General features: G+C 36.9%; 1 protein-coding gene across 2 annotated transcripts in view; it reads left to right on the forward strand.

Moving 5' to 3' along the window:
- LOC120632363 overlaps nucleotides 1-23,943 on the forward strand; it is a 610,336-nt gene extending 586,393 nt beyond the window's left edge. For both annotated transcript variants that reach the window (XM_039902218.1, XM_039902219.1), the window contains exons 6-25: nucleotides 1,269-1,346; nucleotides 1,566-1,642; nucleotides 1,730-1,794; nucleotides 2,656-2,833; nucleotides 6,336-6,472; nucleotides 7,045-7,249; nucleotides 8,049-8,213; nucleotides 9,066-9,259; nucleotides 9,862-9,958; nucleotides 10,440-10,688; nucleotides 11,276-11,550; nucleotides 12,580-12,707; nucleotides 14,262-14,416; nucleotides 16,383-16,583; nucleotides 17,528-17,672; nucleotides 18,531-18,732; nucleotides 20,057-20,192; nucleotides 20,764-20,890; nucleotides 22,115-22,253; nucleotides 23,172-23,943. In XM_039902218.1, the coding sequence (XP_039758152.1) occupies nucleotides 1,269-1,346; nucleotides 1,566-1,642; nucleotides 1,730-1,794; nucleotides 2,656-2,833; nucleotides 6,336-6,472; nucleotides 7,045-7,249; nucleotides 8,049-8,213; nucleotides 9,066-9,259; nucleotides 9,862-9,958; nucleotides 10,440-10,688; nucleotides 11,276-11,550; nucleotides 12,580-12,707; nucleotides 14,262-14,416; nucleotides 16,383-16,583; nucleotides 17,528-17,672; nucleotides 18,531-18,732; nucleotides 20,057-20,192; nucleotides 20,764-20,890; nucleotides 22,115-22,253; nucleotides 23,172-23,775 (3,557 nt within the window). In that variant the 3' untranslated portion in view covers nucleotides 23,776-23,943. The remainder of the gene's footprint in view (nucleotides 1-1,268; nucleotides 1,347-1,565; nucleotides 1,643-1,729; nucleotides 1,795-2,655; nucleotides 2,834-6,335; nucleotides 6,473-7,044; nucleotides 7,250-8,048; nucleotides 8,214-9,065; nucleotides 9,260-9,861; nucleotides 9,959-10,439; nucleotides 10,689-11,275; nucleotides 11,551-12,579; nucleotides 12,708-14,261; nucleotides 14,417-16,382; nucleotides 16,584-17,527; nucleotides 17,673-18,530; nucleotides 18,733-20,056; nucleotides 20,193-20,763; nucleotides 20,891-22,114; nucleotides 22,254-23,171) is intronic.
- Nucleotides 23,944-24,519: the final 576 nt, after the last annotated feature.

Genomic DNA, 24,519 nt, shown 5'->3' on the forward strand with positions numbered 1-24,519 from the left:
CCTACTGACAACGCCACGTGCTTGAACATTCCGGTACGATAACGCGCATAAACCGATTATGAGTATGGGTTTAATATTATTATATAACTGTCATACTTCTTAGAAGTTATTTCTTTTAATTATATAAGATAGTCAGTACTCTCACAGTAGACGATTCAGACTCACAGTCAAAGTCAAAAATATCTTTATTTAAGTAGGCACATAGTTGGCACTTTTGAAAACTACATTAGATGAGAATTACACGGTAGTGAGATGATGGCCATAACCATATTCGTAAACTTAAAACTTAAGCTACGAGGGTTCCAAGCGCTTCCTGGTCTAAGAAGAAGCCCACAACAAACTTAGTCGGGTGTTTTTTTTTTGTTATCACCATCTCATATTGTTATTTAAAACTATTAGAAGAGCAATCTAGTTAGAGCAATCACACACCCCCAAGCTTTTTTATCGATTACGTAGTCCTTAATACCATAAAAGGACTTTTCTATAAGCTTACGTTTTATACAAACTTTGAACTTTTTAAGAGACATCTCCAAGATGTCAATGGGTAGTTTATTGTAGAATTGTATGCAATTATATTATACTTCAACATTCAAACGCAATAATCCGCTTAAAATTCGAGCTCCGCCTTTTTATATTGTTGAATGAGTCAGATAACTATTTCATTACAAATGATGAAAAGTATGTCGTTTTTGGGTAAATTACGAGTATATTCATTTTATTAAATTCATCAAATTAATATCACTTTTACATAACCATTAAAATTTATTTATAATATTTAAAAATAGAACACGCGTTTGATACTGTTTCCTGTCTTGAAATTCAAATCAATATAAAATTATTATAATTTAGGGAATTATGAGGCAATTTATTATAACTAATTTACGCAGTTTCTTATAAGTAGGTCTACTGTATAAGCACTTTTGTAAGTGACTGGTTGTAACGACTCCACTACTGGTTCATAGGGTAGATTTCGGATATGAAACCGGCAATAAGCTCCGCAGTTGCTCTTCGTGTCTCAAAATAAACATTTTACAGCCATTTTACTATATTGCGGGAGAGTAGAGGAGAGTAGAGCGGAGCCGATGGCTTTTAAGCAACAATATAATTTAGAAATTCATCAATTTCAAGTAACGGCGCTGTAATAAATGACCTTAACACATTACATGCATTGATAGGTTCAATGGTGTTTCATACTGAAACTTTAGAATTCCCCCATCGCGGTACTGTATCCTTAGATCCTAACGGCTTAAATATTTTTTGTTTCGCAGAGTGCGGTATAGAAGAATGTTCCGAGGGTTGTAAAAAGGGAACTTCTTGTGACTGTAATCCGAAAGACACAGATGTTTGTAAGTATATTGAAAATATTAAAAAGTTTAAAAGATGTTTAAAACATATCCGAAACATTATAATATAAATTATAATGTTTTTGTTTATAATATAAAATACAATGTTTTATGCAAATAAAAAGAATTTGAAATTTGAATTTTTATAATAATCACCATTTTCTTTGCAATTAGCTTTCGCGCTGATAAGTAATTCTTTTAAACTTTTATTTGTGTTTTTAGCATCAGCGCGTTTTGAAACAAGACTACAAATAATGGACCAAGGAACTCAAAACATATCTGAAGAAATCATTAAACAGGTAACACAAACTATTATTAATTAATAAACAATAAATAGATATTTATCATGAAATTAATTAATTCATAATTATTTAATTCAATTCCAGATAACAAACTATTTGATGGCATCTAATATAACTCTTCACGATGAAATAGAAATATTAAATATAAGGTGAGCTATTTTTTAATAACACAACACCAGAGCTACGATTCTAAAAATTTCAATTGTAAATTCAAATTCAAAATTTGTTTATTTCAAGTAGGCCTGATATAAGCACTATGAAACGTCAAGTCTGGCTGTTTAGAATGACTTTACCGACTTTACGAGAAGAAGCCATCTAGAAATTCAGAAGTTGCTCTTTTCCAATATCAACAAATAAAAACGCACATACATTATTCTATCATGTGAAAGATAAAAGCAAAGCTAGCATGCTTCCAAACACCCTTGATTTTCTTAATGAGAACATTTAGAAATTCATCAATTGTTTAGTAACCTTGTTACACTAAATGTGTTTTAATACTTTGTTTTAACTTGCGCATTACTAGGTCCAAATTTTTTCTTCTTATTGCCATTTTATAAAAGCTACACAAAAATTTACTGATACCCGATGAAATTGAATTAAAATGCATCATATCATTTATTACTATAATTATTACTCTTTATTTTTACACTTACACATTAATATTACAAAAAAACATAAACATGAAGAAAGGAGTACTCGTAGAATACAAAAAGGTAGCCCTGTCGCTTAAATAGCTGTGTCTAACAGGCAACCTTAGAATTAGGAAAAAAGAGAACAGGCTAGGATAGAGGTGGAGGTCGTTTTTTGCGAATAGCTACATAAGCTAAGTTACACAAATACATCATACATAATATATTTAATACATATAAAATAATATAAGTCGTCTGCTTATTAAAATATCGCCAGTGATTTTTATCGTCGTATGTTCATTGGAAACGCATTGCACAATTCATTTAATATGCTACAGGGATTGTGATTTATAGTGAGAATAATTCATGCCTTATTTCCAGTTCACCAGACATAAATAGCGCACGTACTGTCTGGCTACGTGTTTGGGGAGCACGCAGAGAAGCGGGCGCACTACGGACCGCACTTGCTCGCCTGGCTGCGACACGTACGCGCACCGACCGCCTGCGTCTCCTACCCGCTACGCTCCACTTCGATATGCAACCTGCTCTGAGTTTACATGTAAAAAAAATCTTCTTCTTACCTTTATCCCGCGCTAAGTGCGCTCAGCACATGTCTTCTCTTTCCACTAACTTCTATTATCTTCTTCTATCATCTCCATGGACGTATCCAACTGGTGATCTAGCTCCCCCGGCATTCTATCTTAGGTCAGATCGCCGTCTATAATCGACACTGAAGCCAAAACTGTATTTTTTTTCATATCTGCATGTCTGACTCGACTGCCTAACATTTTTTAAGAGAGTTTGAACACTTTCTGCGAGATTTCCACCGCTCTCTGTACGCCTATGGTTAACTCAATATCCACTTTTACACTTATTAGCCCTTTTACACGTACACCCGGCCCATTCCTACAAGTTCCATTTACATTACAGAATGTATTTTTTAATAGTTAAGATAAGCGTAATCATTAATGTATTTGTATTCTTAATAAATAGCTTTAGATTTAAAATTTACACATTTACATCCGCACTTCTTTGACATACCTACCTACAAATTCTCTTCACATGTTTTTTTCCTCTTCGCATCACTTGTAAATACAAAGTATGCCTATTATTCTGTCTACTATATATATACTAGCATCAAAATTTTTATTACGTTTAAATGAAGTAAAGTAAAGACGCATATACATACATGTTGATAATTTCTGAATTTTCTATGGTCTCTTCTGGTCGGAGGCTTTGCCCGTGTCTTGGTACCACTCTAGCGGAAATGTCTTCCACAGTACTGATTTTATATTTAAGTATCATCATCATCATCATCGTCATAGCAACCCATTACCTTCCCAATACAAGGCACGGGTCTCCTCCCACAATGAGAAGGGGTTAAGGCCTTAGTCCACAAAGCTGGCTCAGTGCGGATTGGTGGACTCCACACACCTTTGAGAACATTATGGAGAACACTCAGGCATGCAGGTTTCCTCACGATGTTTTCTTCCACCGTTGAAGCAAGTGATATTTTAATTGCTTAAAACGTACATAACTTAGAAAAGTTAGAGGTGCGTGCTAGGATTCAAACTTGGCCCACCGAAAGTGAATTCCAACTCCTACCCACTTGGCTATCATAATATTTAATTGGCTATCATATTATTTAAGCTTCAATATCATAATATTTAAATATTATATAATACTTAAAAAATATTTAAACATTAAGGCGTGTTTTGGAGCACGGATGTAAGTAAACATAGAACAGCACTTTAACCAAGAATAAGAAACAAAGTCCGATGAAAATGATCGGTGCGGATAGTGTAAGCAGGAAACTTTTATGAGAATATGTCAAATATTATGGCATATAAATATAAACGTACGCGTTCACCATAGTATAAAACTCTATCTATTTCAACAACTTGGAGTAACTACGTCCGCAAGATTGTCTCAACTTGAAAAGTATTTGATAGCTTACTTCATAACGCATCCCGAAGCCACCTGAGCACTGCACTTTAACAAACAATGAGATCTATTTTCATTAGCAACTTGTCTTTTATTGCAGAGGAGTAGCAAAAAATTTATATAATAAACTACGACAATACACACATCGCCATCTAGCCCCAAAGTAAGCATACCTTATGATATGGGTACTAAGATAGATGATTTTTTTTATGAATTCATAAATACTTATAATATACAGATAAACACCTAGACACTGAAAAACTTTTATGCTCATCACACATTTTCAAGAATCGACGAATTTGGACTCAGAAAGCAGGGTCGCCGCTCACTGGCGCAGTCGACAAGGTCGTTCATCAAGGTCGATTCGGCTCTCAATGTATGATTTGACGACCTCCTTGCAGACGAGGCTCTGGTCATAATCTGAGTGAGGTCCTATAATTCGTATTTTTATTTGATTGGAGGGCCACAGGAAGAAAGGAAAAACGCTACATATTTGTATATTTTATTCACATATTATTTCTTGAATATGTTTGATGTATGAATTTTAAAATAATTTTAATATAATATATATAATATGTTCCTATTACTAGCAATTTATCTTCTTAGTTATACAAGTTACTTAGATATAAAAGATTTTTTTTTAATTACCTATTTATTTTGTTTTTTAAATCGACCCTAAAAATCAGAATAAATTTTTTTAGTTCTGTCGTCAACTTACAACTCTAAACACTAGCATATCCATTAACGATTAAGGGCCTTGCTAGAAAACGTTGTATTGCTTGTGATTAGTTAAACATTGTTTTCTCCCTATCTGTCATCTGTAATTTACCATTCAAAAGAAAGAGACAAAATATTGCGTAACTCTCCAACATAATTAACTCGTTAATTAGCTAGGGGATAAGTAAATAGAGTATGTAATTTTATTTTTCCTATATAAGATACGGATCCCAAATAACCTTTCAATGCTTTGGGTGATTTACTCGTATTTAATTGCAGTACATAATATTTTGGTTGGTCTTTAATGTAAATTTGCGAACTTCACTAAAACCCGCTTAAATTTTCACTAAGTAACTAAGGATTCTTTCGTTAAGGAACCCTTAAAATAGACTCTAAAATTTATACTCGTATACTTTCAATGATTTAAGTGATTTACTCGTATTTAATTACGGTACCCGTTTTGAGTGGATTTTAATCTGGATACTTGCGTACTTCACCAAAACCCGCTTAAGCTTTCATTAAGGCGTTTATTGTTTGTTACTGGATCAAAAGACGAAACGGAAAAAGAATCTAATGTTTCTAATTACAGCACGTCGTTTTCTCTGTTTGTTTTGCACAAAATTGCAATAAACTACGTAAGTTGTAAAAAAACAACATTGCACAAATCATCAATCATCTGAAGCGACCGCAGTGGTCAGCGACCCTGCTTTTTGAGTCCAAGGCCGTGAGTTCGATTCCAACAACCGGAAAATGTTTGGTGATGAACATGGATGATTTTTAATGTCTGTGTGTTTATCTGTATATTATATGTCTTTACGTGTATATTCAAAAACATATTCACTGGCTATCTTAGTATCCATATATGTGTATTGTCGTAGTATATTGAAATAAGAAAAAGGAAAAGAAAAGAGCCCTTGAAAACCAATTGCATTGTCCGAACGAGAATTAATCCTGAAAGATACAAAAAATTACTGAAAGTAATTACACGAACTGCGTTCAATAAAGGAAACTAAAAATGTCAACTTGAGGAATGAGAACTAATAAAAAAATATATAAAACACTCTTGTACAGAGATGTAACATGTTGCATACATTAAACGTCAATTTATTATCTACTTTTTCAGTTTTGCGGACACTAACTTGCGGTAGCCGATTTTTATGTAAATATATAATGTAAACAATATCGTTAAAATATTCCATACATATATCAACATTATATCACTTTCAAGTAGATAAACTTTGTAAACAACTGACTATATAATAAGAAAGAAGTCGTAAAATCTTCCCCTACAAGGGTATATCATGAATTAGGGTATAAAAGTTTCATTACGCTGTAAAAATGTTCGTCTAGTTTCCAGCATTTCCTTACAATTCGTATGCAAATTCAGCATTTTATTGCAGGCATTGATCGTGAACCAACGGCCAGAAGTTTGGGAGGGGTCTGAGTTTATTCTGAGCTGTATGGCGTACGGATCCCCCGATATTGAGTTTACTTGGTACAAGGACGGTATCAAGGTGAACTTTAATGGTACTACGAGGTATGTACTTTGAATCCTTTCTTTATAATTGTTTGGCTTGCGCTTTATGTTAAACGGGAATGATTATTATACATTCTTTTCTGATCAGACAGCCCCCTTTCTGAAGTCATGCGTATTACGGTCCGGGAAGGACGGTCGGGGTATGTAGGAGGTTTAAGTTTCTAGCCTGCACTTATTATAAAGTGCCTAGAGAGTGAAGAACTTATTATTTCCGCCGCTGCTCTAGGCGTCTGCTTATTCTAAGGTATAATGGTGATGGCGGCACCGAAATCAATCTATAAAACATGAATTTAAAAAAAAAATTCATCAAGGTCGATTCAACGAAAATAGTAAAAAAAACCAATTCACTTTTGCGTGTGACTAAGATTTTTTCGCTCTCACCGTGTAGTCTTTTCACAGCATCCAAATATTCCACTGCTGAGCACAGCCCATAGGCCTCCTCTCCATAGTAGAGAGGGATGAGAGGGATAAAAACAGGGTCTGACTGCTTAACAAACTCCACCTAAATTCATACCCAACTAGTTCGGTTCTTGAGAGTACTCAAGAACCGAACTCTACTTTTCCTTTTCCAGAGATATCTGGACCCGAACCGTAGCAGAAGACGCCCTGGGGCGGCGCATGTCTGTTTTGGGTGTATCAGAAGCCAAGAAACCTGATAGTGGACGATGGTCCTGTTCTGCCGATGACGCGGGTAGGAGAAGATGCAGTGCTCTCAGACTGACCATCTTACGTCCTCCTGGCATAAGACTTGTGCCATCCAGTCTCACTGTTACCAAGGTAAGTGTGATGTGATTATACGTATTTCATGGTTTTAATCAGAAGTTTCAGAACATTATGCAAAAAGAGTATAGGACGAATGGGATCGGCAAAAGGCAGACGAAGCCTGATCAGACAGCCCCCTTTCTGAAGTCATGCGTATTACGGTCCGGGAAGGACGGTCGGGGTATGTAGGAGGTTTAAGTCTGTAGGTCGCGGAGTGTTGTACTCCGAGCGAAATCGGGCATGTTAAGAGGTAGTACAGTAACTGACCTGTTGACATACATGAGTATTGTCAAGCATCAGGTTGCCTAATTTTCTATGCGTAAACAATTAAGATAATCGTCTACCTTTTTCTAAAAAAAAAAAAACTTACTTTCTCCATGGGCATGCAAGGATTACGTCCTACAAAGTGCCACCCTGACAACCTATCGTAGGTTAGCCTCGTCTGCCTGTAAATACACCGGCAACGACACTCATTAGACCGGGATATAGCATTGCTTGGCAGCAAAAATAAACACGGCGAATACTTCTCCGGACGAGCTCTGCCACAAAACACGACTACTAAAATGTTTTCCCTAGAATTAATAGTAACTAAGTAAAAAAATCTAAACTACTCAGTGTTCTTATTAGTAATTATAATTTTAAAATGATTCCCGTCACATTCTTTCTTGATGTGTTGATTTTGTTATGAGCCGGCAAATAGCTACCTACGAAATTTATAAGTGTGTTAAAATTTGTTCCTATTGAATGACGTTTTCCCAAGCGCGAAACGTAAAAGAAGATCTCCTTGAATGTTTATTACTTGTTCTTTTCACAGGGAGATAATGTAAGCATCACATGTTTGGCCGGCGCTGGTCGGGTCCACGGAACTCTCGGGTTCAGTTGGGCGCGGGAGAGAACATTGCTCCGCCTGGAACCTGGAAGAGAGGTCTGGGAGGATTTGTATCCCGCCGGAAGTGTGCTCAAACTGTATAACATACAAGTAGGTCCTGACACTCAAACTGTACAGTCTATTATGATTTCGGCCGCGGCCAGTTACCACTATAAGACCTAAGACGCGCCGCCAAGCTAACTATATAACGTACGATTTGGGATATTGGTTTCTTATCAACTGCGTACCCCCAAAAAATTTCACCCGCTAACAAATAAAATTGCATCATCAGTTACTACCATTTAAAGTTATCCGATGTAGGAAATTGGAAACCTACCAAGTTGGAAAGCTAGCTGAATCGGTACGCTGACTCGGGAATTAAACTCGGATACCTTATCCCTACACGAGGATAGGAACGGTCGTGCACTTCGTACATGCGAACAAAAGAACTGCCTACCCTTACAATTTTTGTATTGCTCAGGGGAATAATTTTTCAAATATATGCCATCTGCCTTCTTTATGCATACCCTGGTCAAAAACCCTGTGCACACTGGTCGCTGGATGACCTTTTTGATCTCATCTGTCCACCTACTTCTACGAACGCAATGCTTTGTGGTGCAATGCAACGCTACTCCAGCTCCCTGGGACCCCACCACCTATGAATTCTCAGGGCTTTATAAATAAATAAATATACTACGACAATACACACATCGCGATCTAGTCCCAAAGTAAGCGTAGCTTGTGTTATGCGTACTAAGATAACTGAAGAATACGTTTACATACATACTTATAACAAATAGATAAACACCCAGACACTGGAAAACATTCGTGTGCATCACACAAACATTGTCCAGTTGTGGTAATCGAACCCACGGCCTTGAACTCAGAAAGCAGGGTAACTGCCCACTGCGCCAATCGGCCGTCGTATACTTTTATTAAATAAAATAAAAATACTCTTTCCAGAAATCGAGCGAGTTTCGTTGCCAAGTGTCGTCAGTGGCTGGAAAAAACGCGAGGGGAGTAACGATGTGGGCCCTCGGTCCCAAAGATGAGGCCTGTGAAAGTGAGGCCTCACATGGTCTGCGATGGCCGAAGACAGCACCGGGGGCCCATGCATCTGCCACTTGCCCGCCTGGGCATAATGGAGAGTCTACAAGGTATTTTGTCTAGGCCTTCATTTTGTAGACGTTACTCCTATTTTTTTGGTATTGAACCTTTTCTGTTAACCGACAAAGCCTTCCTTTGTCGGTTAACAGAAAGGTTTTTTGATCAGATATTTCGGCGTCAGCATTAGTCATTTGTGTTTATTACATTCAGACTAGGATGAATTAAATTATTAAATTTGTTATTTATATAATACGAGCTGTTACTGTCCGCTTTTACTATATTTTTTTTAGAAATCGGAAACAGTTTATTTAGGATGAAAAGTAGCCGATGTTACTCTCCGTTCTTTGAACTAACTCCATGCCAAAAATCAAGTTGATTGGTTTGCTAAGTTATAGCGTAAAGGAAGGGCTATTTATTTAAAAACTCAAATATTAAATATGAACTTAAAATAAATCATAGTATAAGATGGGTTTGTGTTAAGCAACATTCCTCTCACGTTTTTGATTACTTTTAAGTTTTTAATAAACTTCCACAACGAAGTTTTCACTAATTTATATCCAGGCAACGTAAACTGGATAGCGAATTCAATAACTTACTTAGTTATTTCGCGCAGTAAGTTCTGTAGATTTTAATAGGATTTATCGTGGATCAGGTTTTGCGAGCCGAAGACAACTCAACACGGCGTGAAGTGGATGCTTCCAGATTTTTCTGGCTGCGTTTCCGATTCGTTACGTGACATATATGAACAGGTTAGTACATTTAACTTCATAAAAATAAGTACCGCTTAAATAAAAAGATTGGGTTTAAACCCTGTTTTTAACCAACTAAAAAAAAGGAGGAGGTTATCAATTCCACCCTTATACCATAAAGAATCGACTATTTTTATTTGCATTGCATACCTAGGCTATATTGCTGAATAGGTATATTACGATGTACTGGAATTACATACACAAATTTTTTTGCTTTTGCACACTATAAAGTATATTTATTTATGTTTCTTCTTGTGTTTATTTTATTATTGCAAATAAATTTACTAAATATATAATATTAAAATACATGGCGTGCAAAATTCTAAACATATCATGCAATATAACTATATCAAACAATAAAAAACAGAAAGTAAACAATAAATATCAAAATTTTAAACGTTATACAATCATTAATGTCTTCAAACAGAGACCTTCGTTCGCAATAGTTTGTTACTTTATTATTTTTTGTTACTCTTTACAGTTTAATCGAATATCCTACGGGTACTCATGGGACAATGTCTCGAACGTAGCCCATCAATATGGTGCGGTGCTGCGCTCTCTACCAGCTCATCCTGGAGAAGGAACCCTACCTCTTCAACACACGAGGGAGATGCTGCACTATCTCCTTTCTTCTGCTGGAAAACCGAAAGACAGACACGACAGTGTCGAACACCTTCTGATAATATACGACACCTTGCTAAAACATCCTGACACGTTCTTAGATGAGGAGGTTAGTTGAAAGTATAAATTGGTTAAGCAATGAATTATGTTCTGACACTTCTTCTTCGTCTTGCTCCAATAAAAAATAATTTCTTTCCTTCTTTCTATCCCACGTTTTATGGGGTCACCATAATGTGTCTTTTTCAAACTTGAAGAAAGGATTGGTGTTTTCATTTGGCTTATGTTTTGCGACGAACCGCTTGCCTGACGTCAACCTTTCTTGGGAATATCCAACCTTTCTTGTTTTTAGTATAACTTTTTTATTTTCTAGTCTATTTCTTCTCTTGTGTCAATTAAAAGAATAAAATTGCGTATATCAGACACGACCGCTTCTCGGATTTTGTAATAAGCGGCCAGGAATGATGAACTGGATGTGTCGTTATTGAGTCTTACCTCAAAATACAAGAAAAACTAAAAAAAGTATATTTAAAAGGGTATGTTAATTTAGCTCAATTGTATTCATGGTTAGGTAGCGTAAATTTTATTTAGGCTCTTATTTAGACCCCTGATTTCTTGCTTCATACTACCCATCTAAAATTTCAAAGTGAACCGCCCAAATTCACATACGTTAAACACTTAACATTTGTCTTTTACCAGAAAATCTACGACCTCCAAAACGCGTTAGTAGATACAGCCGCAATGAGAGACAGCGTGGATTACCACTTACAAGAGTTTTCAGTGAAGAGTAAACAAGTACGAGAAGACGGTGCAGCTCATTTCAGCTTCATACCGACAGCCAGCTCCGATGAATGGTTACTAACATCAGCTGGTGTGGAGTTAGTGGCGAGAAATGGGAACTCTTCAGTGGTCGCTGTTCAATACCATAACTTGGCTGCCAGACTGCCTTCGTTGAGAAGATCTATAGAGTTCAAGTAAGTTGGTACTCCATTAGGTTGACTGACAACTTTAACATCGATGAAGTGGTGTTAGTTTTTGATTCGCTTAACCGTTAATATTTGATTATTTATTTTCTGAGTTAAATAAGATCATTGTAAACCTCAGCTTACTGAAATCCTCCTAGCTCGTAAGAGAGTGAGAATTTATACCTGCCACGATATAGTGGGCGGGCATTATCAATTATTATCACAATCATTATCAACCTATTCCCGACCCACTGCAAAGCAGGGTTCTCCTCTCAAACAAATGCGGATTGGTTTTATCCTCACCTCACCCCGATTACTGGGTAAAGGCTTCCCTCCTGTCTCATTTAGAGCTTAGACCAACCAGAATTTTTAAGTTCGCGTTTATCGATAATAATCTGGTACCGACGGCTTAAGGTGCTCTCCAAAAAACGGGGATATACATCACCAATTTCCTGAAGCAAAACGTCATCAAGACCAATGATGCCGTAATCCAATACTTACCTCAAATGGAGTATTGCTCACAATTCTGGGCACGAAAATCGAAATACCAACTCAACCATTTAGTCGGATTCAAATTAGACTTGTTGACAATCCCAAAATTACCAGCAGGCTGGATACTTTGGCACAACTTATGGGTTTTTCTACCATCTGTATAATGAGGAGTGTTCTGGAGAGTTGTTTGGGACACCAGCTTCCATCCGCGGTGATTTCAATACGGGATTATTTAAGGGGCGCATAAACAAATATCTCAAAGGCCGTCGGGCGGCACATTGGCGGATCCTATGGTGCTGTGACCCACTTGCTCGTTTTCTCGCTATTTATTTATTAAAAAAAACTTGTGTTGTGTCTTGATGTGTATTCTGTTGTTTTTGTTTATAAATTATGTTTTAATCCTTTTTGATTTAAAAAGGACCTTTTCACGTCGAACTTCCACGACTGTTGTCAATTCCTCTGGAGTTCTTTTCATTTTTTTTTAGTTTCGGTTTACTTTCTGTTTACTCCCGTGTTTTGGCGTGTGTGTAGCACATTGGCTTCCAGGGGCGGTCGCGAGCTCGAGTATCGGCTGGCGTCGGCACAGGTGCAGCTGACTGCGAGTCAAGTGGACACCTCACTGCAGCACACCGTCACACTGTTATTTGTACACTCCAGGAACTATACAGCTATAGGTTAGCATATTATAATAATATTATTTGACTAGCTTTTGCCAGCTTTCTTCGTCCGCATCTATTACGGTTTTTACAAATCCCGTGGGAACCGTTCTTTTGTTCGGAATAAAAAGTAGCCTATGTTACTCTCCGTCCTTTTAGCTAACTTTTTTATTATTCCGCTACGAGTTAGCTCTTGACTGCAATCTCACCTGCTGGTAAGTGATGATGCAGTCAAAGATGGTAACGGGCTAACCTGTTAGGGGTATGGCAGTTATATTAAACCCATACCCCTAGTCTGTTTTTACGCGATCGTACCGAAACGCTAAATCGTTTAGCGGCACGTCTTTGTCGGTAGGGTGGTAACTAGCCACGGCAGAAGCCTCCCAGACCAGACAAGAGTAAAAATTCAGAAATTATAAATTCCCAAAATTCCCCTGCCGGGTATCGAACCCGCGCCCTCCCACTTGTATCCACAGAGCTCACCGCTGCGCCAAGGAGGTCGTCAAACTATGCCAAATTCAAGTCGATATGTTGCTTAGTTATGGCGCATAGGAAGTACGAAAATGCTTTATCATTTATTATTTATTTTATTTTTTCTTTAAATGGAACCCAACAGCTGTTAAAATAGTACAGTACATAAATTAGTTAACTTCGAGATAATATCAGTAATAACAGGTTTTCGCAATGATAAAATAATATATGTTGGTTATATAGAGACATATAAGAACCCGATCAGCAGATCTTCGAAAATTAAAGGTTAAGTACCTGAATGAAACACTAAAACTTGTAGCGGAAAAACCGAAATTTATTAAAAAAATCTTGTATTTAAAGTTAAGACCGTAAAAAGAATAGAATGATACGATTAGGCACATTTCACACTATCCACATAATATACCCTTGATTAATATTGAATCTATTTTTATAGCACTCCAAATAAAGACATGATCTTTTTTACAAAGTCATCAATGGAGACATGCTGTTGCCTGTCTTTCGAATTTGCTCACTTTTAAATGCTTACAACTGAATGCTATGCTATGAAACAACTGTGACATTTTTAGTAGTTCTTTGACCTCATTCAAAAAACATGTCAAACATGTACTTACATAGCTTAAATTTATTTATTTATTTTCCTCTTTACTTTTTTATCATCCCTTTTCTTTGTACAGATTTTTTTATACACAGATATAGTTTTAAACTTTGCTTTGTAAGTTGATTAGCTTTTAGCTTTTAGATTATTTTAGTTAAGCATGCTGCGGTCATTTCCAGAAAGTTTCAATCTCCTATTTTTCTCTTTTATTTTTGTTATTCTCATGATAATGTCATTGAATGTTACCAGTTTAATGATCCAATAAAAAAAATTGAAAAAAGAAGGGCGGAAAAACGTATGTTCTTTTTAAACCGCGGAAATATACGTATATTGCATCATAATGTGTTGTATAACTAAGCATTAATCTTTTTTGAGATGCCCTCAAATATTAAGTCACGTTTTAGTATTTGAGTTTTCTTTCGTATACTGTAGTCATATTTGAGCATTCATCTCAATATAAACATTTCCAAAACCATGTTTTGCAGCTTCCAAACTTGCATGTGGACTACGCACATCTTCAGAACCTAGAACGTGGATCATCAAGTCCTGTGAAGTCCGGATACCCGAACCAACCTACGTGGCTTGTCGATGCCGAGGGTTGGGCACCTACGCTCTATTTACTATCGCCAGATCTACCCTTGTGAGTAATGTGATGTGACACCACATCCTAGCTTCCTCAGGTACCTCTTGTCTACATTCGTCATCATTATCAAAGTATTAACGGCCCAGTACAGGGAACGGATCTCCTTCCGGAATGAGAAGGGTTAGGCGTAGACCACCACGCTGGCCTAGTCATAATTAGAAGACTTCACAATTCCTGTGAACTCTCAGGCATTCAGGTTTCCACACGATGTTTTCCTTCACCTTTAAAGCAATTCATATTGTAAACTATGATCATCATCATCGTCATCATATCAACCGATTACCAGCCCACTTCAGGGCACGGGTCTCCTCCCACAATGAGAAGGGGCTAAGGCCACCACGTTGGGCCAGAGCGGATTCGTGGATGGAGTCCGCACTTTTAAGAACAACTCTCGGGCTTGCTACAGGTTTCCTCACAACGTTTTCCTTCACCGTTGAAGGAAGTGATATTTTAATTGCTTTAAACACACAAACGCATTCGAACTCGGCTATCACCGCTTCCTATATATCTATATATATAAAAATGTTATGTTGGTTTGTGTACGCATCAAAAACTCAAAAAGTTCTGCACCGATCGAGCTGTAATTTTAGCATGATATATAATCCGCATCAAGGATTGTTTTATCTCTATTTTTTGCATCGGTCACATATCCGCGACCGCGAAACTACTATTTTTTTAACAATCGATATACCAGTAACCGCGCCATCTGCCTATATGTATCTAATGTATTCTTTGTTATGTTTCTCATTTCTCAACCATTCCATAAAAATGTGCCACAGCACAGCGTGACAGGGTACAACTAGTATATTATAATTAATAAAATTAAAAACAGGGTTATAATCTGGAAAGTTAGAGGTAGGTGCTGGGGATCGAACTCGGTCGGTCGCTCGAAAGGGAGACTGAAGTTCTAACCACTAGACTATCACCACTTTTGAGTCTACTTAAATTATTAGATATAATCTAACATTATCGAACAGATAAGCCCACCAATGACTTAAGAAGTCGAACTTCCCAAAGCTTATCGTTATTAACATTGAGGGATTTCCTCTTCAGTGAATCTTACCGTTAGTTTAATCCTTGTTTGTACCTGCTTTTTGAGAAAATACCTCTCATTGCAGACGGTGGATCCTATGAAATATAAGGACCACTCCACCCAATTCGCTTTAATCCTATAGTTTAATCACTATTTGAGCGATTAATATTATTTCAGTATCATCGATAATAATAATTATGCGGATACATTCCAAACTCGTTTATTTATTTCCATTGTTTGTCATAATCAAATCATCTTATTACCTACTAATTCAGATCGTTATTTTGAATTTAGAGCAAAGCAAAGGATTCTATAGTAGAATCCGGAGCGTAGCGAGGAATTCAATAAATGCTGTCTGAGACAGATATTTAGTTACTGTCTATGGGGAAAAAAACTATAACTGCCTATTATTATACCTACCTACCTATTATTATATTAATTTTATAAGATTTTGTTATTATAATTTTACTATAAACAATTCTATCAAATATTTTACAAATAAGTAACTTATCGACAGATTTCATGAATAATCTTTAGCGGTTTTTGGATATCGTGTAAGGAATTATTCTGTATATATAAATTTTTAAATTAGGAACTATTTTTCTGCTTTTTCTATCTGTATACTTTATTGGTTATCTTCATTATTATTTTGTCTCCGCGTCCGCCTCTCAAGTGTCTCATTGGCTCTGTTCGTAAAAGTAGCCCGGAAGAGATACACTATACGGTCTAACTATACGGTCTATAAGGTCGCTTTTTGCTTGAAAATTATTCAAATTTTGTCCTGTACTTTTTCTGCGTTTAAATTAAATTAAATAAAAAAATTAAAATAAATAAAAATAATTAAATAAAATACTTAAACGTACTCTATTCTCATGACATAAAACTATACTCAAAGTTAAAATTAATAATATATGAGCTGTACTATTTCAGACGGACGCTGAGAAAGATTTGCGAGGAGTGGTCAAGATTACAGTGGGCTTGGGCGGCGCAATGTGCCTTGCTGCAGCCGCTCTACAACTGTTGAGTTTGGTGCCGGGGAGAAGGGCGAGGCTGCCTGTTTTCATGAAAGCAGCAACAGCGGGCACGCATTCTGCTGCCATGCTCACTCTTTTAGAGTGCGATACGAGACAGGTAAGCCTTTAAAATTTATATCTGTGCATTAACTTTGGATTAAAAAATAAAACATGCAGTCTTTGGGGGCGGCCGATAGTAGTAAAAAATAAATCTATTTACATTGTAAATATGTACACCGTATATATTATACAACTCATGGGATGATTATTGTTCACATAAAAAGAGGTACAAGATGTTTTCATTACAATATTTTAATTATCATCGTTATTATTATAAAGTAATAAAAAAGAAGATTTTTGTCGCTTAAGCCTTATTATTTTTATGGTATTCATTTAAAAAAATGTCACTATATTTTTCTAAGAGGTATAGTTTTTGAGTTTGTGAGTTTGTAAGGGATAATCTCAGGATCTTTTTAACAGATTTTGAAAATTCTTGTACCAATATAAAGCCACATTATTAATGAATGCATAAGGCGATATATTAATCTGAAAACTGGAAGGTCCTTTCGTGGTAGTCGGATTGGCAAAGTAAGTCGGAGAAAAGACGGTCAACAGAAAACTTTTCTTACGAACGCTGCCTTAACTATGAGAGATGATTTCTAGACAAAAGTTGTAGAGCTTGATAATGCCTATAAAAAAGATCGCGACAGCATATGTATGACTTTTATGTTTAAGCTAACCGGTTTTTCAAAATATATAGTAAAAGTAGTTTAAATGTTCTAAAAACCAGTCCGTGACAGTATATATGACTATATTTGAAGGTTGACGCGAAGTTGTATAAGTTTCGGAGAGGGGGGGGGGGGGGGGGGGTCTTGATCCCTGGCACTCCCCTCTAACTTTTCGGAGTTACGTGCAGTTTAAACAATTAAAATAATTATAATAACTAATCCGTGCTGACCACTAGAGCAACAAGGCAGTTAGTACTTTGGCTAAGTCGGTCGGCAGACGGTGAGACCTCCCACCATTTTTTTAAGATAATAAGACATTGGATTTTCTTCATAGGAAGAAGCGTGTCCAGGCGCATTGGGCTGGGTTTGCGCAGCTTGTTGGTGCGCGGGCTGTGCGGCTTTATGTGCTCAACCGTTGCTGCTACAAGCCGAACTAGCTGGACGTGCGCAACGCGCACCCTCCGTTGGTCTTCTTGCAGGTATTGTAATTTACTACGTGATGGAAATATTTGTTGTTTTCTTTAACTCTAACTCTAACGGGTCTTATTATTTAACTGTTGTAAAGTATTTGTAAAACTTTAATTCTATGGGCCTTGTTAATAAACGTTACATTTTATTCTAGTCCCTAAAAGTTAGCCTTTCAGTAGTTTAGCTGCAATATCACCTGATGTGTTGATCTTTGATGATAGCGGACTCAGAATCATACTGAAACCCTGGAATTGGAATTTTGATGTAGAAATAACTACATATAAATTCCAATTCCAGGTTTTAAAGTATGGGAGCCCTACGGCGGGCTATAACTGCCTGTAAAAGGTTATTCCACCACCATTTAAGACTGCATCATCACTTACAATCTGAAATTGCAGTCAATGGCTAAATTGAGCGAAATAAAAAGAACCTTTTTTTTACGGCGCGTGTTATACCTCCAAGTATTATTGAGCGTAAGAGGAACATAGATATATGGCATAGTATTCAGTACAGAGTCTGATGCCCGTTTTTACTAAACCTAAGAAACGCTTTAATCGAATGCCTTATTTCGTTGATGCGTAGAGAAAAAGACACTGATTCGGCGGTGCGTATTGCTTAAGGTACTCGTACACTCGACACATGAAAAAAATATAAATTTGTTTTTTTTTTTAATAACGTTAAATTTACACGAAAAATTAAAATATTATAAAACCAACACAAAATGTCACATCTTGTGGCAAGAATCATAGGCACGTTAGGTTATATGAGTTGACTAGTGAATATCGATTGGTGAAAGGTGGTTGATAAGGCGTTACTTAATTAGGCATTGCCTTGTTCGACCTTAGTGAAAACGGGCACTTTAATTTCAGGGGTGTGTACACTGGCGTGGTTAACCGCGCGGCTCTGGGGCGGTGCACCGCTACAAATAGGTTCCGCGGCGCAAGCGGTGTGCGCTGCGGGCTGCGCTATGCTTACTGTGCTGTGCTTCGCGCTGGCTGTGTGTGCAACTCTGAGGCTGCGGACGATAACGCACAAAGTGCCCGTCGAAAGACGCACTTATTTAAAGGAAAGGTGAGTTAATTTGATATCTAAGGCAGTACGGTACGTAAATATGAACATTTATTGGCAATTACTGTTGTACACAAATCTTTAAATTACTAAACTAAATTGAGAAGTCTATAAATAGTTCTTTTTTTCACAAAGAACACATCGAAAGGGTTGGCACTAATTCAGACGTTTTTATTTGGTATTGCCTTAACAATATAAACACCGCAATGTGAATTCTACCAGAAAACGCCGTTCGACGTCTCTCTCTCTTCCCCTCTGATGTCTGCGAGCCCTGGGGATTCAATTTTTACACATCAAGCATAGACAGGAGTCAAAAATTACATCCTACGATTATATCCACTCTACAAGGATATATTTAGCTCGGCTACCTTCCGAAGCACGGCAACGATGATTGATTTTACGCGTTTAATATTTGGATATTATTTACGTCCATGCTCGTAGAACGGGTAAAACTTGTATGGAATATTTGTAACGTATTGAAGTTCAAACACTGAAAGTATGCACGTATGCCACTTACCAGTCGATGCAGGATTCTCCTATTTGGGGTACCCCGCTCCTGGCTCCATAGGTCTCATAGGCGGTTTCAAGTATAGATGCTGGCAGCGATAATCGAAGATCGTGGATGATAAGAAAGTGTTGAAGTCCCGAATTAACAAGGACGTGCGCGCCGCGCCGCGTTGTACGTTAGCGAGAATAGTCCGAAAGCGAATGACATTTTAAAGGTTGATAGGTAGGTGGCGCTAGCGAACGTTTGGAATCGTGATATTTACATTCCTTTTCAATGTTTGGAAATGTTTGATATACGGAACAAAACTTTTGAAGAGAAACATTTTGTCCTTTCCCGTGGAGGAAATATCTCCTTCGCATGTAGGAGCACTTCGCGCTCGCTCTTACCTAACAAGGACGCTGTTACAGGCCTTATGGTCGTTATCAACTACAGTCCTTGAAGGTCCTTCTGATGCGTCAGCAGGGACGCAGGGAAATCCAATCAAAACCGAAAAGTCCTTATTTGGATTTTTTATTTCCGTGTTCTGTAAATACGGCATGGTCTTTGGCAATGCCTTTGAAGCAGCTTTCCTAATATATGCTGCGGTTTTTGATAGTGTGAAGGTCGCACTCCTTTACTCTTCCTCTTTTGAGTCTTTCTCATTTAGCGGGAGGAGATTGTAATATGTATTTAGGGAAAGGCGGATGTATTAATCGTGTGAAAATCCTTTGTGCGATTCGTTCGACGAATATAGGTAGGTATAGATCCCCCCGAATTAATTAAATAGTTCCTCGTGTACAGCGCATCCGTTACAGCACACCTTCCTATGTTTTACTACAGAAGCCGCGTAGTGCGGCACACACTGCTGGTTTTGGGTACCACGACGGCCGCGCAGGCGGCAGGCGTGTGGTGGGCGCAGCCCGGTTTGCGGACACTGCCGCAAGTCATCGTGCTATCCGCTGCGGCGCTTGCTAATGTATGTCATCAACCCGTTACCGGTCCACTACAGAGCACGGGTCTTCTCCCACAATGACGCTGACCCAGTGCGGATTGGTGGACTCAACACACCTTTGAGAACATTATGTAGAACTATCAGGCATGCAGGTTTCCTCACGATGTTTTCCTGCACAGTTGAAGCAAGTAATATTTGAATTACTTAAAACTCACATAACTTAGTATGAAAATAGTATAATTAAGAGTCTGACACATAACTATAAAACAACGTCATGTTTTTATTTGCGTTAAAATAAGAGATTCATTAAAAGACAATATTTCTAAAGATATAACTAATATTAAAGGTATTCACATACACGTCGCGCTGATAGCGCATTGAGTAGGAGCTTGACCTAACTTTCGGGGGCCCGAGTTCGAATCCCAGCACGCACCTCTACGTTATACTATTTTCATAATTGTTATCAATTTTACATTTCACGCCTACTACTCTTACAAACGTAAATATCGTCATTGCAAAAATAAAATTTGCGTCTAAAAAACGAAACATAAATCTCTGTTTGTTAGTTAATATTTCTAATATTTGTGCTTTACAGGGTTTGGCGATGCTCGTATGCTACGTCATCCGTGACGAAGAATGCTTGCAGTCAGCACGAAGAGTACTTTCCTTGCCATCGCATCGCGACTGGCAGGATTCGCCGGTCGGAGATACTTCACTAAGTTGTAAGTATCAGTCCTTTATTCATACTAACCACAAGAACCATTCGTGGTCGAGATGGTCCTCGTATTCCTAGATCTACGAACCAACCAGGCAATCAAAACATCATCGTTGTCAAATATTATTAAAGTTGTACATTTTGTAACGGATTCAAATTCAAATTCAAAATTGAATGAATGAATACACTTTTATTGTACACCAAAGAAAAAAAAGTAGTTACAGAGAGATATAAATACAGAGCAAGCTAGTACAATTTGGTGGCCTTATCGCTACATAGCGATTTCTTCCAGGCAACCAAAGGCGTAAAAGGATAAAACATAGAAAAGATGTCGGAGGTGCAATCAATAAGACTTAAAAATTATACAAATATATAAATAAAATCTTTAAGTATAATAAATATATATATATATATATATTACATATAAATACAAAATTCAATTCTTCATATTTCTTTCTTTTAAATTATGTATTAAAATTATAGTTTATTATCTATGTATTTGTATCTTTACATTTTGGTATTTATGTATATCTATCAACACTCTTGGCACTATCCTGTTCTCTTGCTGTAAGTCCTATCTATAAAGGTTGCCTGTAAGAGATTGCTTGCAGCAATAAGTCCGCCTTTGCATGTCTACATTATGTACTGTAAACTACTGTAACTTACTGTTTCTTTTCCTGTATGTAATACGTGCAATAAAGTGTTTCTTCTTCTTCAAATTCTCTATTAGGAAAAAATATGGTACCTAGGTATTAAACGCTCATAGTATACAGATGTTAACATTTTGTATTTTACGAAAATTCTGTCCAAATATTGAGATAAATTTATAAAGCTGGTTATTATAAGAGAATAATTTATTGAAGGAATACACTTCTATTGTAAAGGTAAACGTAGTTAGGTACAGAGATATAAACACATTAGAACAAAATTGACACTTGAAACGTAAAAAAAAATTAAATTCGATTGTTTTGTTCCTTGTGAGAAGAATCATATGAGTTGCCTGGTGAAATTCGATTGTTAAAAGTTAAATGTATGCCAGTATGTACGAGTATGTCACCTTATCAAAGGAGATTCTAGGAATCTCCCTTGATTCTAGGAGATTCAAGAAATCTCCTTTGATAAGGTGACTTAGGAATTGCCTTAGTAAGTAACACCTAATCAAAGGAGTAACCCTGTTCGGTGTTAGTGAAAACGAGCACTATCGGGTTAACGAATGACAGAATTGTTCCAGTGTACATCAAGCAAGGCGGAGAGGTGGAGAGCCGCGGAGGTGTCGGCGTGATGGAAACCGCCTCTTCACCATCTCCCATCTCCCCGGTCACATCCTACTGGCGCGCACCTCGCCTTGAAAGCCCTGCTAAGATGCACAGGTACTTAACCACCATTTGCAAACGAACTTCGTATATTACCAAACATTTTTAGAAATCTTTATTTTCAGACATTTTCTCCTAAACTTCATCCACAAAACAATTACAAAGAACTCACTGACGCAGTTAGATTCTACCACAAAGCTATTGTTACGAACTTAAATCATCGGACCTCATGGGACTTATAAATACGCTGCACATTTGAACTTGCCCATGTACGAGTAAGTAGGTCCCACATAACATGGCGATTCACTAAACTTTTTTGGTTTGTTTCCATAAATTCCACATCTAGTTTAGTATAGGTATTAAACACTCATAGTAAATAAATGTTAACATTTTGTCGTTCACATTGACGTCCAGATATTGACCCATAACATGTACCCATAACACAAGCTACGCTTACTTTGGGGCTAGGTGGCGATGTGTGTATTGTCGCAGTATATTTATTTATTTATTATTATTTATTTATTGAGGTAAATTGATAAATCTTATTATAAGCAATTCATGAATGAATGAATATTGTACACCAAAGAAAAAGTAGTTAAGTACAAAGATAAAAGAAATACATTAGAGCAAAAGGGTACAATTTGGCCTCCCTATAGCTCTACATAGCGACCTCTTCATAGACCTACATCTTTCGTGTGTTGTCGAAATCAATAAGTATGTACGTCATAGTAAGGGACAAAGATTTATGCACGTTTTCACAAAATCGGATGCCTTATGTTTAAGGGTGATGATGATATGGGAAAATCCGTAAATCTGTTAGATTACGGAAGGTCCTTCCGTAATCTATCAGTTTCGTTCACGTCAAGATTCGACAACTTCATACAAATTTGACAAATTTCTTTCACTCCAAAGTTAAGTTGCTGTTCTAATTCGAGTTGGCATCATTTACCTACAATATATATTAATATTTTACAGGAGACAGTCAACACCAGACAGCCGTGCAGACATAGTCCGATGCGTCGAATACAGAGACTCTTTATTGAGTCCTCATAGATTTGACCCCCACCGAATAACCACCACGCACGCGGTCTGCGACCTCATACCGCACGCCGATCACCACACGTCGCCCCTTCTGCCCCAGCCTGAATACATGGCCAGAGTCTGCTTAGAGCTAGGCGTACTAAAAACACCTCCCTCAGAAAAACCATCCCCTCTTCTCACATGCTCCGTTGATTTCGAGCCCTACACAGACAAACATTTCGACACATCCAAAGAAGCGTGCTCAATCTGCGTGCAATCTAATCCAGATGTTTCCAAACTCACCTCCCCTCCGATAAAAAGTTGCTTGAAAAAGACTAAGAAAGAGTTCAGTTCGAGCATATCTCTCCCGTCCATGGAAGTCAAAGAAGAGCATAAATCAAAATCCGACATCGATCAAGTCAACAGAGAGTGGAATAAGGCCTACGATTCTCCGGAAACGGATCGTATGCTGAACAAAATATCGAACGACCTAGATTTCTTACTTAACAGGACTCAAGAAAAAAGTGTGCCCGACCAAATAGAAGAGGCTCCCACTTAAAAATACCGAAGTGAATCTAGTTTAAATCATATGGAAACAGGGGTGCAACATGCCAAATAGTATAATGTGTACATAATATTTTATATCTATCTTCCACCAAACTTTTGTAATGTAATGCAAGCCAAAACATTGCGAAATTAATAGCGTGAGATTTGTGTCAAATATGTGTTAATTTCATTCAGATTTACATTACATATTATATTTTTTTCATTCTTTGATGTTATCTATAGTTTTACGTCTTATTTCACAATGCATAAAAGGTAATGTAATTCCATCTTTACATTTAAAATTTTGTAATAGCAAATTCAACATTAGTTTCGCAATGTAAATTCGGTCAAAATACATTGGTGTAAATTTCACCTCATTAAAATTGAGTACTTATTTAGTTAGCCACACATCATACAAATCTTTATAAAACTTTATATAAAAAAGAAAAATGTTGCGTGATACGTTTATTTAAAAAGAAATCTCAATTTTTATTTGTACAGAAAACTCGTATAAATTGTATGAGGAATTTCATCTTATCAAATGCATAAATATTAGTAAATATATTGTATTTTAATATTAAAACTAATATATTTTATTTATGTGTAAAGAAAAAGTTTTAACGCCAAGATTAAATGTAATATTATTTACTTACTAAAAATATACAGTAAGAAACATCATTCATAACTATAAGATACTGTAAATAAAGCTAGTCAAATTGTTTTCTTTGAAAAAATCTGTGTTATGTACCTTATTATA

The sequence above is a fragment of the Pararge aegeria genome, chromosome 19, assembly GCF_905163445.1.
Source record: "Pararge aegeria chromosome 19, ilParAegt1.1, whole genome shotgun sequence".
Taxonomy (NCBI): domain Eukaryota; kingdom Metazoa; phylum Arthropoda; class Insecta; order Lepidoptera; family Nymphalidae; genus Pararge; species Pararge aegeria.